Source organism: Ochlerotatus camptorhynchus, unplaced genomic scaffold (genome assembly GCF_037179485.1).
Source record: "Ochlerotatus camptorhynchus isolate MF236.1 unplaced genomic scaffold, CSIRO-AGI_Acam_v1.1 ptg000074l, whole genome shotgun sequence".
Taxonomy (NCBI): Eukaryota; Metazoa; Arthropoda; class Insecta; order Diptera; family Culicidae; genus Ochlerotatus; species Ochlerotatus camptorhynchus.
In genome coordinates, this window is record NW_027040564.1 from 357852 (window position 1) to 373712 (window position 15861).

The window sequence follows — 15861 nt, forward strand, 5'->3', positions numbered from 1 at the left end:
TTGTTCTCATGACTATTACTCGAAATAAAGCACCTCAATCCTTCATACAAATGTGTACGTTATGGACTAAACAATCTTCACTGAAAATTACAAGTCATTTGGTATAATTGTTAAAAAGTTAAAGCTATTTATGCGTGTCCTATTTTTTTACGAATGCACCCTTGAGCTGGAATCAGGGGAAAATTCTTACCGCACAAAACTACCTTCGTCTGCAAATTCCGCCGCTCTGCTCAATTTCATAACATTTCATCGCTTCCTCAAAAGTGGATTCTTGAAATTCTTCCAACTTCTGTCAACCTGTCATCATCATCGTCATCTTTCTCGTAAGTATCCCATCATGCTCATATGTCCTACTCAAACAATCCCAGGAACTGCCCGGAACGCACGAGCCATATCAATCGTTTACTTCATTGAGCGAAAAATTTGGCAAAAAATAAACATTTCGAAATGTTTTTCTTTACGCCCACACTCGCCGGCTTCCAACGCGGAGCCGGAGATTCAACGGTGCATGCATATCGGAAGCTATTTCTAGACCAGCAGGCTTGCACCTCGGAGAATGGCGGATCGTTATTTACCACTGCGCTCCGAATTACACAATCGAAACACCTTTATCGCTTAGCTCTATAACCCACCTGCCAGCAGCGGGAGGTTCGAAAAATAAAATCCCCAGATTAAGTGCCCAAGTGGCGTTGAAACACACTTTGATGGCCAACCGCCGCCGGTACCACCTTCACACCTTCAACTGTGGAATGCCTTTCATAAGCTTGTCACTCAGTTGGACTAATTAATTACGCTTGCAGAGTGCACTTTCCCGTGACAGAATCAAAATAGACCCAACCGGTTCACTTTTGACACCAATTCCCGCTAGCAGAAAAACATTTACCGGTGAGGAATGCTGCTGGCTTTGCTTCTCGATCTCATTTCCACGACAGATTGCGTGATGAAGACGGATTCGCTTCAAAACTGACGAGACGAGAGATCCATCGGATTTTAATGAATCACATTCGTCCACTGCTCCCCTCCGACGATCTGTGAGGCAGGAGTGTGAACCTTGACTTAGATCTGTTTTCAAGCCAGGTTAGGTTTCGAGAACGAAATTTACGACATGAAATTACCCACAAAAGCCGTCTCAAGAGGCTGTGTCACGTTTCGGCCGTAATCGCGCAAAAATATATAAGCGCGGTTTTTGCTCGCATATAATATAGAAGGAGGATCAGGAAAATTACTCACAGCTCGCGGAATGAGTGCGATCTATATTCGGTGGAATTGGGGTTATGTCTAGTTGGGCGGTTGGTAGAAAGGTCCGAAATCTCGACCGAGTGCGTAATGGGAAAGGGAGCGCGCACTTTATTGTGTAACCACACTTGAACGACGACGACACTGGCACCGACCGCCTTCGTCGTCAACGAGACGGACGATGACGACGACGACGACGACGACAACGGGGCCAACGGTTCGATCTCAACGGGGGCCATGTTGGGATAGTTTGTTGCGGGATGGGGGAAACATATTCAAAGGTGTACTATTATTAGATCGGAGAAATGCCGTTCAGCTGTACGGACAAGCAGCACAGTAATAGCGAGTAAAGGTACACAATCAGAGCCAGCAGCGGGCGATGAAGTGGCTTGACCTGTTTGGGAGGACGATGAATGAAATTATTTCTGACAGGATGAGATGGATTTAAAAATAGGCAAGTGCCAAAATTTCAGTTCGAGCGATCCATTAAAATCTTTTGTAGTTGTTATTGGGTGAAACTATCAATGAGTCATTTTGAGCTTGAAAAATTAGAACAAATGGCATCAGTTTTGATCTCATGCAGCATGAATGATTAAATTTGAACTAATTCGTTGCAAACTTAACCATCATGATCCATTGCTTTCGTTTATGGCAAATATTTAACATTAAACATTTGATTGCTGAGTCTCGGATAATGCTTAGCTGAATATCAGCAAACAAATGAAATGTTTGTTGAGATCTCAGTAAAACTTTTTTTGCCGAGATTTGCACAACCGAGCCCGGTAGAAAAAAACTGCAAGTTGTGCAAGTTGAAAATAATGCGTTTCAATAAACTGACTTTAAATGCATCTAGATCACCGTTTTTCAATATATGGGTGGCGACCCACCGGTGGCTGCCCTAAGATGGGTCGCGGAAATTCATACAGTATGTTTCATAGATGTCATGCAAAATTTATCTGCATTTAAAATTATGTTAAGATAATTGAAATTGTTGTGAATAATGGGTTATTTGGGTGTTTTTAAGGCCTCCCTTAGCTCAGTCGGTAAAGTCACAGCTACAAAGCAAGACCATGCTTGAGGTGGCTTCTCAAATAATATTTTACGTTTTATGAAGTACTGCAAGGCTTCTATAAAACAACATTCATAAAAACCTGCTCAAGACAGCTTTGCCTTTGGCAGTTGTCCCATCCTGGAAAAGGTTTTTAAGGGTATATGTTCGAGGCACTTCAAGATTGATTTGTTTTAAAACGGCTACATGTGTCATTTAGCTTAGGCGCTTGCTAAGTTCACTTAAAAAAGCATCAATCAAGATGAAAAGGAATTCATAAATATTTCCGGTCTTGGCAAATTCATTTTAACAAAAAAAAAAACTGATCGAAAATTAATCTGTGCAAAGTAATCTTAAATTTCCTTCCTTTTAAAAAAAAACTGTTTTAATAGTGTGGCGAAGTTTTAGGTGCCAGATTAAATCTAATTTGAAATGTGCTTCGGAAGATCGAAACAAATTAGTCCACGTTAGGAAAACTTTGATTCTATAAATAATTTTTATTTTAGGAAAAAAGAAAACAAATTATTTGTAACGAGATATCTTGATGATTTTCGCAATCTCTATTAATGCTCATTGATGAATTGAAAAGAATAATTAAATTATAAAAAAAGTATCGTGAAAAAACGAAGATTGAAAAACAAATAGAAAAATACCAATATGGCGGTGGCATAAAAATTGATTTTCCGTAGGCCATTTGTGAAAAAGCTATTTTTTCTTTCATGTAATCGCTAACAAAAGCAACACGTTTTAATGCAGCTTTTATGAAAATAATTTGCTGACTGAATTGTTTTTATCTGAAGCCATTTTGTTTGATCCCAAGCAATTTAGTTCTATGACGGCATTAATAGTGGCAAAGTTGCCTGCAAAAAGTTAGACTTTAAAATTTGTATATCTTTCGATAGTTTTGTTGAACGATCATTGAAGCGAGGTTCTACTCCAGCGTTGGGTCAACGAGTTGCGTAAGGACGATTGGGAGAACCCATTGCATTGATGATGATGATGATGATGACGGTCCCACCTCTTAACCCTGCAAAGGTTTGAGCTGGACGATTTATCTTTAAGATAATTGAATATGACATTTTAACCAGGTTGGCAAACAAAATCGAACTGGTTTCAGTTACAGATATAAATTCCCTCTAGAGTTTACAGTTGCTTCACAGCGATACAAATGTGGAAAAGCTCAGGCGTCCACCTCTTAGTTCGCCTTTTTGTCCACCTAAAATATTCATAAGTATTACAAGCAATCAAGAGTTAATGAACAATCAACAAAGCATCCTATTACACTAGCTACCCCGCAAACTGATGCTATCATAATTTTCAGCAATGTCAGGAATGCTCACGAACCCCTAACATTTGCCAGAAAACTTACTACTAACTCAAGGTATCTTTCAAATAACCCAACAAACATTGACAGTTGTATAAGAGCTTATTCAGACAAAAGTGAGCTTCTTCAGCTAAAAAATGGCTTATTCAGCTTTTAATCAGCTCAAATTATTAGTTGGGAAGCTTCAACATTGCATTTTTTTTTTATCAAATGTTTTTTAAAAAAATCAGCCCTCTATATCCGTAATATGCGCGCAAGGCTCAAACCTTTGGAGACTACTTTTTTTTAATTAATCTACTATTAAATCAAATATTAAAAATCCATCATCACCCTCGTGGCGAACAGAAATAGTTTTTGCAGTGCTGCAATAATTATTAAAAAGTCGTTATGACAGCTATCCATATAAAATAATCCGCTAGAGATAACTTCGTCAAGATACATAATTTGTCAATTCATAAAAAAAAAATCACTGGATAACTGTTCAAAAGACAGTTTTAACGTGTGAAATGCAGTGTCTTTTAAATTCTGTAAGTGTTGCTAAACGTTTGATATGTCTAGGCATCGAATTGAGAACATTGATTCCTTTAAAATATAATGAAATTTGTGAAGCACAAGTCAAGAAATGTGGTGTTCTTATTTCAACCGCGTTTCTAGTATTATATCTATGAAAGTAACTTCATCTTTCAATTCGATCACACAAATATCGAGGCAGCAAACCGTTAACTACTTTAAAAATGAACACCATAGTCAAATATACAATTCTTTGCTTCACCGACAACCATTGTAAGGCGTCTAACATCAAAGTTGAGGAAGTGAATCTATTACATCTCAAAATCAAACGCATTATTTTATCCTGCAATCGCTGTAATCTCGATATTTGTGTTTCATTGGCCAGAAATAAAATGGAAGGGCAAAAGTCAAGATGAGGAGAGATGATTGATTTGTATAGCTGTATTTTACTGGCAATAGTTAAATCGTTTTTCAGTCGACATAGACTGGAAGCAGTTACTCAGGAAAGTGTCCACAATACTTGGAACAAGTGGAGGCTCAATCGTTCCCGGAAGGTTTCCCTTCTCCCAGATGATGCGATGAAGTTTATATGCGCTTGCTTGATTTTTTTTAAAGAATTAACCCTTTTGCTGAATGAAATCTCTGCTATGATTCGGAAGGCAGTCAATTTTCAGCTTACTAACAGATTCTGTAGTTTCCTGTCGGCAGCTTCCCGCAGTCCCAGTATGGCACTGTTACATGACCATCATGGAATCGCAATTTCTGAAGAAGACCGGTCTGTTTTTATTCAGAAAATGACGGAATATTGTAGGATTCTAATTTGCCGGCTTCCAGTGCTTCATGGACCGCAATGCGTGTTCGGAAAATCATTCTCAAAGCTCATGCATTGAGCCTCCTTGCGAGAGTAAACTCGTGTGCGAATGCGGCAAACAAAATTCACGCTTGAGATTCTCATGCATATTCACGCACTCACACTCACAACGCCGAAAAATCATTCCAGCTTTAAACTCATAAAATCCTCTCAAAAGTCAATTGATAGCATGTTTATGCATGTTGTGTTAGTTTTCCAACCCCTGATGCACAAACAATAGTAATAACAATTATAAGCGCCAACATATACAGAAATGAATTTTTGAACCTTAAAACTCATCGGTGATTTTTGCGACGTTAAATTTTGGAAGGCAAAACTCATAGGCGCATAAACTCATGCATGAGATTTGAGTTTTTGAGTTTTTTTCCGAACACTGAACCGCAATCACATCATTCTTCTCAGTTGGCTGCTCTCTTGTTGTTTATCTGTTCAGTTGGAGCTGCTGAACCTCCCAGGAAGTTCTGGAATTGGATTCTTTTTCCTTTGCGTCGTCAGCAGCGCTAGAATTATTCCTCCTTGTGATTCCTTAATTTTTTCACTGTTTGTCTCTATGCGGATCCATATTTTCAGTTTCATTTGTAAACAGTTGCGGAATTTTTGACACCCTTTATTTACACTAAAAGGCAACAATATAAGGCAACAATATATGCTTTTTGTTCCCGTTTGAAACTTCATGGTTTTATAATTGCTTTTATAATGAACAAACACCTTTATTGAGTGTTTTGTCGTGACGTAAATAAAAAAAAACAATATAATTAATTTACATAATAGTTTCATGGAGGAATGGAGTGCTGCATTAATTTCATTTTTAAATTCAGACACGTTTTGACTTTATCGTCAGACTTTAAAAGGTTTTAAAAACAGCAAAATGCTAAACTACTGGGTCTCATATACAGTAAGGTTCTATATATAAAGTTGTCGGCTATAAAATGCTCGACCGCATGTGTGATAAGGTTCGCACCGAAATATCCTGATCCGTCCGCTTCCGATCAGCTTTTTTGTCGTCATAGATACGTTGAGCCGCTTGCTGATGTGCCTCCTTCCGTGCGATTATCTGCTGCTGCTTTTCCTCACCTGTCTCTACCTGACGCTCGATTTTTAAGGTATCACATGCGTTGCATGTATCAATTTTTGGCTTTCTAAATTTGAGATTTAGGGAATTGAAGGCAAGCCGATAAGTATTATAATGGACTGGAATGAGATTGTCTTCTCCACACTGGTCCTGGTAAAGCTCATACGTGCGCTGAATGATCAAATCAGACGACAAGTAGAGTCGAGGCGATTTCTTACGAGCGTAATGACTTTCTTCAGCTGGAAAAGGCTTGAAATGTTTAAGGACGTAATCGGCATTCTCTGGACTAATTTTTCTTCGGGAACAATTGTTCTTCCGCTTATCATCTGCAGCAGTTCCTTGTTCCAAAACAAGCTTATCAGCGAGAATACGAACTTTTCTATCCTTCAGGTCAAACGTAGCCAAACATACGTTTGCAGACCTTTACGGGACCGGAAAAACCATATTTATAACGCTCATGTCACTGGACAAGAACTGTTTTTGCCCCGATTGAGTCAATTCAAGGAGCGTAGTCAGCAGTTTCTTTCGGAACGGTTCAGAAAATTTGTCACAGCATCTCACCGGACATTCCCACGGTGCTGGAACTTGTCTTGCTGGAACAACGCTTCCATTCATTCGCCTGTATGAAAGCCATTTTTGTTAGAGGATTTTTTTTGCTCTTCCGCACCTTTACTTTGCTTTTTTTGATTGAGGTTCTTCGCCGTCTGTGTGTTCATTCGGTTGATCTTCTCCAGCAGATGTTGTTCCAGTTTCATGGTCGGATAAGCGATCATTTTTGAATGTTTCGAAATATTAAAAAATCGATAAGTCATTCAACCGACTTGCGTCACCGTCTGGAAACCATTCTGAATCATTTTGATCATTCCAAAAATCATCATCAGATGCTGGTTCAGACTGCTTCATATTATTGCCAATCAGAATCGGGTGTCCAAATTGATTAACATCAACTTTGGCTCCAATTTTCTCTACTTTGCAGTATCCATCATGATCATGTCGTAGAACATGATGCTTGGTAGTGTTAAGCGAATCATTTGCAGGCAATTCGTGGTTTTCAAGATTATTTTCGGGTATCAGGTCAGGTGCAACATTCTGTGATTCAATATTATTTGCACGTAGATCAAATACCTCTGAAGCTCAATGGTGACCGGTAGAGTTAGAAGCAAGTACCTCGGAAGCTCGACGAAGACCGGTATAGCTGGGTTTGTCGGTTATGGCTACCACCAAATTCAATGGCAATTCAGGATTGCAATTTTCATCTAACGAGAAGTCCAGTGTAAATGAAGCATGACTCAAAGGAGTGGATGCTGCGACGTGACGAAATGATGGTGCTTCGTTCCATTTATTGCTCTCATGCGAATCTGAGTAGAAAAGGCATTGAACGGTTCAAAAGTACATGAACTCAGAAAATATAATTTGAAAAACTTACCAATATAAAGCTGACGTTTTCCCCGATAAACGAAAGACGAGTGATGGGAACGTTTTTTCAAGCGTTTGGTCGAGGATCTGGGTGCATGAGATTGGCCCAGGGTCCATGGAACCACAGACAAACAGACGTAACTCTTTATTGTGTATCTTCGTTCACGCATTTAACGGTTGATTTGAATATTATCAGCTCCGCGAACTACTCGCCGCAGCGCTGGCATCGGATCACTTTGACGTTTCTATACATTCTATAGAACTTTTATGCAATATTGTTTGCGAGTTACCGAGCAAGCTTGTTTTCCGCGAGAAGCCTGAAAGATGTCGCTACTGAGGTCCTATGTTTTGAGATATTATGTTTTCAAGAAAAACTTTTTCAAAGAGTTACGTCTGTTTGTCTGTGATGGAACTATCGTAGAATTTCTGCGAAGATGTCAAAAAGTTCCTATTTCCGTTGACTAGCTCCTTCCGTCCGGATTGAGAAGACGACGAATGATGTATACGAGGATCTGGAGAAGAAGCTTGAGGTCTCAAGACACGACGACAAAAACTCTTACTGCCAGCATCCTCCTCTTACTCCTCCAGCATCAAATTCTAAAAAGAAGAGAAAATAAAATAATTATTTGATATCCACGTAATTAATTAAGTTTCGGATAACTTACTATTGCTTTCTCTAACGCAAGACTGACGACTACTGTGATCACCGTTCATGGAAAAGTGATTTGGAATATATAGAGACACCTGGACACGACATTTCAAACTCCGGCATGAAGTAGAGTAATTCCCGTTTTGGTTGACTAATTCCTCTCGTCCTGGTTGGAAACTCTGGGAAGAAGTGAAAAAGCTTCTATTCCTTGACCGATTCTCATCAATTGCATCATCTCATTAAGATTGAGCCGATAGAGTGCTGTCCCATTTACCGCTCTCAGAAATAACTAGAAAAAATGAAAATGTGTCATGATTCATTAAGGGCATAGTGAAACATACGAAGTTTTGCAAACCTTCCGTTACTGTTTCTTACGGAAGGCAGACGTCTGCCGCGGTCAGCGTTTGAAGAGTAATTTGAAATATCCTTCAAAGCGACACGACTGCGATTAGCCTTGGGCTCCAAAACACGACCTGTGCAAACTAGAGAAGACTTCGATTCCCGTTGGTTGCTTCCTCTTCCTATTTTTCTAATTTATATGCTGCGGCTAAAAGTAATCACTTCGATCAGACCGTTTTTTAGGTAAACATTTTGAAGATACGTACCAAGCAGCAAGTCGAATGCGTGCATCTTACCTCGAAAGCTGATTATTTGTGCTACTAGTCACCGAATTTCAATGAAAACGTTAAAAACATTCGTTCTGCAAAAGACAGAAGAACAAATTTGTATTGTTTTGATGGTTTTGTCACTTCAGACGACAGATGGGTCAAACGTCTGAAATAACAGTTAAGCACTCATAATGCGAATCTGTACATTGGACAATTTTCAGAACTCTGATTAAATAAAAAAAAGAAAGAGAATAGGATGACTGTTTTTGCATCACACCTTTCGAAAAGTTACGCGAGAAATTCTTACCCATGACGCCATATTTAAAATACGCCACCATCTAGTCGTCCGATCACGTCATAACATGATCAAGGACACGAACACACGTAAAATTTGTATTGATTTGCTTTGCGTCTCATCTTGTTTGACAGATCTGGTCATCCGTTTGACAGATCGAATCGCTCATTTCAGGCGTAACATTTGATAACGGCACAAAAGCATATGTAAACAAACTTTCTAAGGCCCTTTACACGCGAACCAAAGTACGCTCACGTAAACCAACGACATCATCGGATAGGGGCAACTATCACCTTTCCGAAAGTGGTATTGGTTTCCGTTTGCGTACTTTGGTTCGCGTGTAAAGGGCCTTAGAAAGTTTGTTTACAAATGCATTTGTGTCGTTAATGTTATGCTTGATTTGATGTTATGCCTGATTTGATGTAAAGTTTGAGTATGCCACAAAAAAAAAACCTATGAATTTTGCTTTTAGAGTGTCACAATGAGTGATTTTACGATCGCTGAGTGCTCACTCATCTAGCTTCAAATTTTGTGAAAAGTGCATTCTACTCCACAATCCGGTAAATTGTTTCCATCTGAACGGGATTCGAAATTAGTGCTTTCACGAAATTAGCAATTTTAAGAAGAGTTTCGCACTGCCATTTGTGAAGCTGAACTTGACGGTATTCTTAATTTCACGCAGCAATTGTTTGCATCAAGCAGCAAACGACAAAGTAACCGCAGGCAATGAACAATGTCAACGGTCAATGTCATCGACAAATGTGGTGCTATCGAGAATCTCTTTTATTTCTTCTAAAAACTTCGACATATTTGAAACGATCTTCAATTTATTACTTCAACCATGCAATGCGATTATTTGCTATATTCATGAAAATTCTTTTCTCGTTTCATTTCAGCTAAACTAACCCCTTCTGTTGCTTCAAGCTAATCTCCCCTCCGGTCTTCCACAAGCAAGAACAGCTAAAATGAGTCGTCGTCCCGGATTCCGCACCCGCGTCTACGCGTCCAACCTGGGCATGGTGGAGAATAACTACAAGGAGGCCCTGGCCCGGCTCGAGAGAAGCCGCAGACCCACGTAAGTAATGCCAACAACAATAACAATGACAATAACTCACAATCCTCAACTGCTAGACGATCCATTTTGGTGTCTGATGTATGGTGGCCGTTCACTGTGCGGGTGGTCACCTTACCGAAAACCGCTACCGTACAGTCGTCACTCGTAAAAAGTAGAAACGCATGTTTACATAAATAAATCGAGAAAAATGTGTGGATTACTAGAAGTAACAGCAGTGGCAGCTCCAATAACTGACGGACTTAGTTAATTTTCTTGCCGTTTCCCTGAAAGTGACCGGACAACCTCGATTATCAAGGTTGATGCCACACCGTTACGTTGAACCGCACCGAAATGGTTTGGTACTGTGTCAAGATTATGTAAACATTTCGTTCTTGTTGCAGCATCACGCTTTGTTGGTCAGAAATCAGAAGGTTTTCCCATGTGTGGAAATTGAAGGTTACTTTTCGGTAGACTTTTGACTTTCAGTTTGCAGTGACGCATGTTTAAGATCCCCGAATTATAGCGTGATTGCTGGATTCTATGTTCTATTTCCGTTTTTCCCACAGATCGGTCGATCGCGAGCAAACAATTCGTGCCTCCCCGTTCGCCAGCAAGCCGCTGTATGACTTCAATGGCGACGAATTCGACGAGGATCTGTCGATCGCCCGTTCGCGTGCCTCCAAGGTTATCCACGAGAAATCGGTCATCGACTCGCGCTCGGAAAATCTACGCAGCCACAGCTTGGCCCCGGTCAGCAGTGCCGTGCTGGAGAACGACTTCGACGAGCAGGTGAGATACAGACGTTTCCTCTTGCGACGCTCGGACGTCAACCGTGACAACTCGGTCATTTACGTTATCCCACTGCCGAGTGATTCGCACTACATCCCACGATCCTATTACGACTATTACAACTACTACAACTACTACAACAGCACCGGCTGCGGTTGTGGTTGCTAAGCTATATGTTTGATGGAAGCTCTGTTTTAGCAATTATCTACCTGTTGTGCATACCTTTACTATTTACTAATCACACACTGCACCCCCACTTTTGATTACAATATGTTTCCAAAATTGAACAAACAACAAACGAAGCAAGTTACGCGAGTTAGTCTTTATTCAGGATAATGCCGATTCCTAACCAAGCATGATCATGTAGCCACAGTAAACAAATAAGGAATGTTGATATGTTGTGGATAGAACCAAACAGTAGTTAGGAAATTTTTACCCAGCTCGAGCTCGAGTCAAATTGTGTAGTATTTTAGATAGACAAGCGAACGAAATTTAACTCCCTAAGCAAAAATCGAAAATGTAACAAGCGTTTGTTACTGCCAATTAGACATTCTCTAATTGAAAGAAATGTGATTATCATACAAGTTAACAAACGAAATTTTATGTAATTTTTTATATGCTAGCTGAACTGTTGCCCGACCCTGTTTTAGAGTTTTTTTTTAACATGCATATATTCACATATACAAATATTTATTCACACGATTAGATCATTGCAGCAGATGTTAACACTTAAGCCGTAGGACAACACTACTCACTGTTAATAAGAAATAATTGCAGAAATGATGATAATAAAATGTGATATATCTAAGAAAAACAAGTCTCAGTAAAAGTGTCGTTTTTTATTCTATCAATTCGCTGAGCACTTCATATCGTTCATAATCAGTTTGCATGCGTATTCGTAGCTGTCGATGTCCAATTTTTGGCTGATATAATATAAAAAGCTGGACGTAGCTAGGTATTTAACCTCCGTTTTGGTTGTTTAATGTTTATGACAGAAGGAAACATATTTGATCAAAATTCAAAATTCCAAGCTATGATAAGGTAGATGGTTGTAGCTTCCCCCTCGGTTATCAATTCATACATTTCATACATTCAAACTAATTGCTAACATATGCGAGTACTAACACAATCGTTTAATGTGTTACTGGTGTGGTTAGGAGTGTGCAGTTTATCGATGACAAATTTATCACTGTGTCCTAACGGTGGTAAAACCAAGGTTTATGTATCTACCAAGGGTCTCCATGGTTACCTGGATTGGGTATCAAGATTGGGTCTGCTTGTTTTTAAAACCTAGCTCAGGTTGAGGTTCATACTGACCAAAAGTTCGGTTTCGCACTGGGTTGGAACTGGTGTTAACCCCGATGATAAACGGATTCGCTATAAGGCGTCTGGAAATACAAGGTGCTCTAATATACTCATTTTGCGGACAATAGGAGCGCGAGGAGAAGGGGGCAGGAAACTGACAATGATTACATTTTTTAAAAGAGCAAGCCCAGCTTCGGCGACGTAAGCTTCTAAAGGGGAGTGTTCTTTGAATCTCATACAATCATGCATATATTACGTCACGCTCAAAGACAAGCATTAGGTATAGGAAAAATGAGACGAAAGGGAGGAGGTGGGTTTAATATTTTCTCTATTTAGCGTGACATAATTAAAGTATGCCCCCTAAGCAGCTCAAGCGGAGTACACAAAGGAAAAAATCCGCAAATCACGAATTTCGGAACAAGTTAATTTTTCGCTTACAAAAGTACACCGTGAATAAATATCATGGAATGGTGAACATTGTTCCGCAAAATAAACGTAACGCCTGCGCTACGTTGCCCTGGATACCAGCAAAGGCAACAAAAGTCATAGAAACGTGAACTGTGTTTTGAAAATCATGATCTGGTTCTGGCAAACGTGAGTTGTGCTTGACATCTTTTTTTTTTTTTTTTTTTTTTCCTTTATTATAGAGATTTTTAGCCATAGGCTAGTTCATCTCTTAGTGCTTGACATCGTGAACCTTTTCTCAAAACGGGAACAAGGTTCATGGACTGTAAAATGTCAACAAAAGACATGAAAGCGTGTGGAGATTTGTAAGAGATAACCGACAATATCAAAAGTGAAATGGCGTCCAATACCCCTTCGAAACAGGGCACATTTCCAACGGCCAGCTCACGGATTTTCAGCTCAGAAGACGAATCTGACAAATCTTCCGCAGGCGGAAAAGACCAGCCTCATGCTCACAAATGCGCGGGGATTTGTCCGATCAACTATTTTACCGCAGTTCTCATACTCTGAATCACACGAAAGCTAAGCTAACGATCAAATTGACCACCAAATGCGTCGACCAGAAAAGCAAACCGGTGCGATTCTTCTTGTTGTTTATTAGTTTATTTGATAAGGCTCAATCGAATTAATTTACAAAGCTGAGGATTCTGTTTCACTCTGTCAAAAGGTACAACATAATAAACAATTTATCTTCCGCTATCCAATAAGCCCCTCCACCAGAACGGGGGCCGCTTACAGTGGTTTCATTGTATGGCAGTATCGCCAACGAGGGGCAGAGCGCTTCCATTGCAGCAATGGACGCAAAACGTGGTCAGCACTCACACACTCATCACGAAATGGTTGCTTTCCAAAGTCGACGACGCATCGGCCGAAAAAACTGCTGATGAAGAACAATGAGAAGGGCCACACAATGGCTGCTGCCGAGTAAACAGACGATCGCGTGATACACATCGAGAGTGGTCTACTTCTGTCGACAGCCGAATGAACACTGAGATGCGGTTCTTATGCTGCACAAGAATTGGCGTTGATGACACCGTCGAAAAATGTGCTCTTCCAGCAAATATAGACAATTTCTTATGGGAATTTTCGGTGAAGTGAAAGGGTAGTACAAAGTCCGCCATGTTTCACGCACAGTCTGATGTTTGCTTAAGGATTTTCTCATAGGAGTAAATAGCTACAGAGTCGCCGTCAATGCCAATTCTCACTGCCTGTTCTGCCACCACCGATATCGGTCACAGCTTGTAAACCGGACGATCCCCCGCAAGGGAAATCGATGAATTTGCATTCACTTCTACTGTTTCTGCTGCTGCTATCTTGACCGGAATTGTTCATATCTTCAGATATAAATAATTCGAGCCTTGCCTACCAAACGGTAATGGTAATGTGCCTGTATTGCTGGAAATCACGGATTATAAGAGTCCATGGTATCACTAAATCATGTGTTTTTTTGTTTATCATGTTTTCTAAAGCGTTACGAATTTGCTGGTTCACGGAATTGGGATTAAGTTCTTGAAAATCCAATTTACGTGATCACATTTACGGGAACTAAGCCATGAATTCATATGAACTAGCAGTTCAGGTTATCATGATTTTTTATTCACGAATATCGGAACGGTTTTTTTTTTGCGTGCATAGATCCCGTTAAAAGCTTAAATGGGGCCATTCAATAATTACGTAAGAACTTAGAGGGGATCGGGGTAGCAGAAATTTGCTTACGTTTTCTGAGATGGGAAGGAGGCTTACATAAGCATGAACAAGTCATATACAGATCGTAGTCGATGGAAGATCATACAATTTTGGGTTTTGATAATTATTACTAAATCTTACCAGTGTTGGCAAAATGATCAATCAAATGATATTTTTCTTACGCTCTCAATATCACGCGCGATATCGGAAGAAAATATCTTACTTGATATTGATTTTAAAAGATCCTTTGATATTGCGAGACTACTCACAACATTCTACGAGTTGACTCACATCAAGAATGATTCCGATACACATCGTTTTCTTAGAAAGAGAAAGTATACCCCCTTATTCTGCGAGTCACGTGACTCTCTCTCACCGGTGAGGTGACAATTGTCACCTCACCGGTGAGAGAGAGTCACGTGACTCGAAGAATAAGGGGGATAGTTTGCTATCTCTTTACTTTTCACAGATGACAGACAGGAAGCTACTGCTGCCAGCAATGATGGCAGTTTCGGTTCGTGTTCGGGTGTAAAGCAAAAATCTTGAAGCTCAAACTCTCCACAGTTTGGTTAGAATTGTAACTGGTGAGTTTTGTTAGATTGTTATGCGTAGCTACGATATCACAGCTTGTAATAACATCCGCAGTAGCTTGCTAATTGATTTTTTCTGCGAAAATCAAGCGTTATCATGGGCATTGGTGAGATTTGGTTTTTGATATTTTCCCAACACTGAATCTTACAATGGTATAGTTCCAGGCCAAATAGCAAAAAAAAAATGTTTGACTCGACCTTCTCCGATTTGTATGAAACTTTGCATAATTGTTTTTTATTCTCATATGACGTCTTCTACAAATTTTAATCAACTATAGTACGAAATGACATCTGAAACAAAGTTGTTTAGAAAAGTGAAGTATTATTGGGAATGTGTTTTAGTAATTTTGAGTTAATTCCAAAATAGTGTGAAACACTCCAATATTTTAAAAAACTTATATCTTCAATACTTTCATGCATTGTTTAACAAAGCACATTAAAAATACAAATTTCTAGAATACTTAAAACCATGAACACTTGAAAATTGACAAAAATCGTAGAACATCAACTTTGGATCATATTTTTAAACTTTGTATGGAAAACGAATAAGAATGTCTCATATATTGTTTCATGTGTAGAAATTATATAAAAAAGTGTACCTGCTAAAAGTTTATAAATTTAACAAAAATTTCTTGTTCTAAGATTTTTGAAAATTTTCAAATTTGCATAGCAGCATTTTGTAGTACGTGTGTTTCACTTTCAAGAAAAAAAACTGGTAAAATGCGCTGCCACAAAAAAACCTTATCAGATTGAAGCTGAAACTGTCATCGATGAGAAGTGACGTTTTCGTGCTACGATTTATCGAAAAATGAAAAAGACGCCATTTTGGAAAAACTTGCAAGATCCAAAAATGGTCCGCTTTTTGCAAAATTGTGAATGATTGCCCATAACACACAATTATGCAACGTTTTATGCAAATCGGAGAAGATCAAGTTTTTCCGAA

General features: G+C 39.3%; 1 protein-coding gene across 1 annotated transcript in view; it reads left to right on the forward strand.

The window, feature by feature from the left end:
• Window positions 1-15861, forward strand: part of LOC135697564 (uncharacterized) — a 40236-nt gene that overhangs the window by 15352 nt on the left and 9023 nt on the right. The window contains exons 2-3 of the mRNA XM_065217326.1: window positions 9926-10104; window positions 10650-10872. Of these exons, the coding sequence (XP_065073398.1) occupies window positions 9995-10104; window positions 10650-10872 (333 nt within the window). The 5' untranslated portion in view covers window positions 9926-9994. The remainder of the gene's footprint in view (window positions 1-9925; window positions 10105-10649; window positions 10873-15861) is intronic.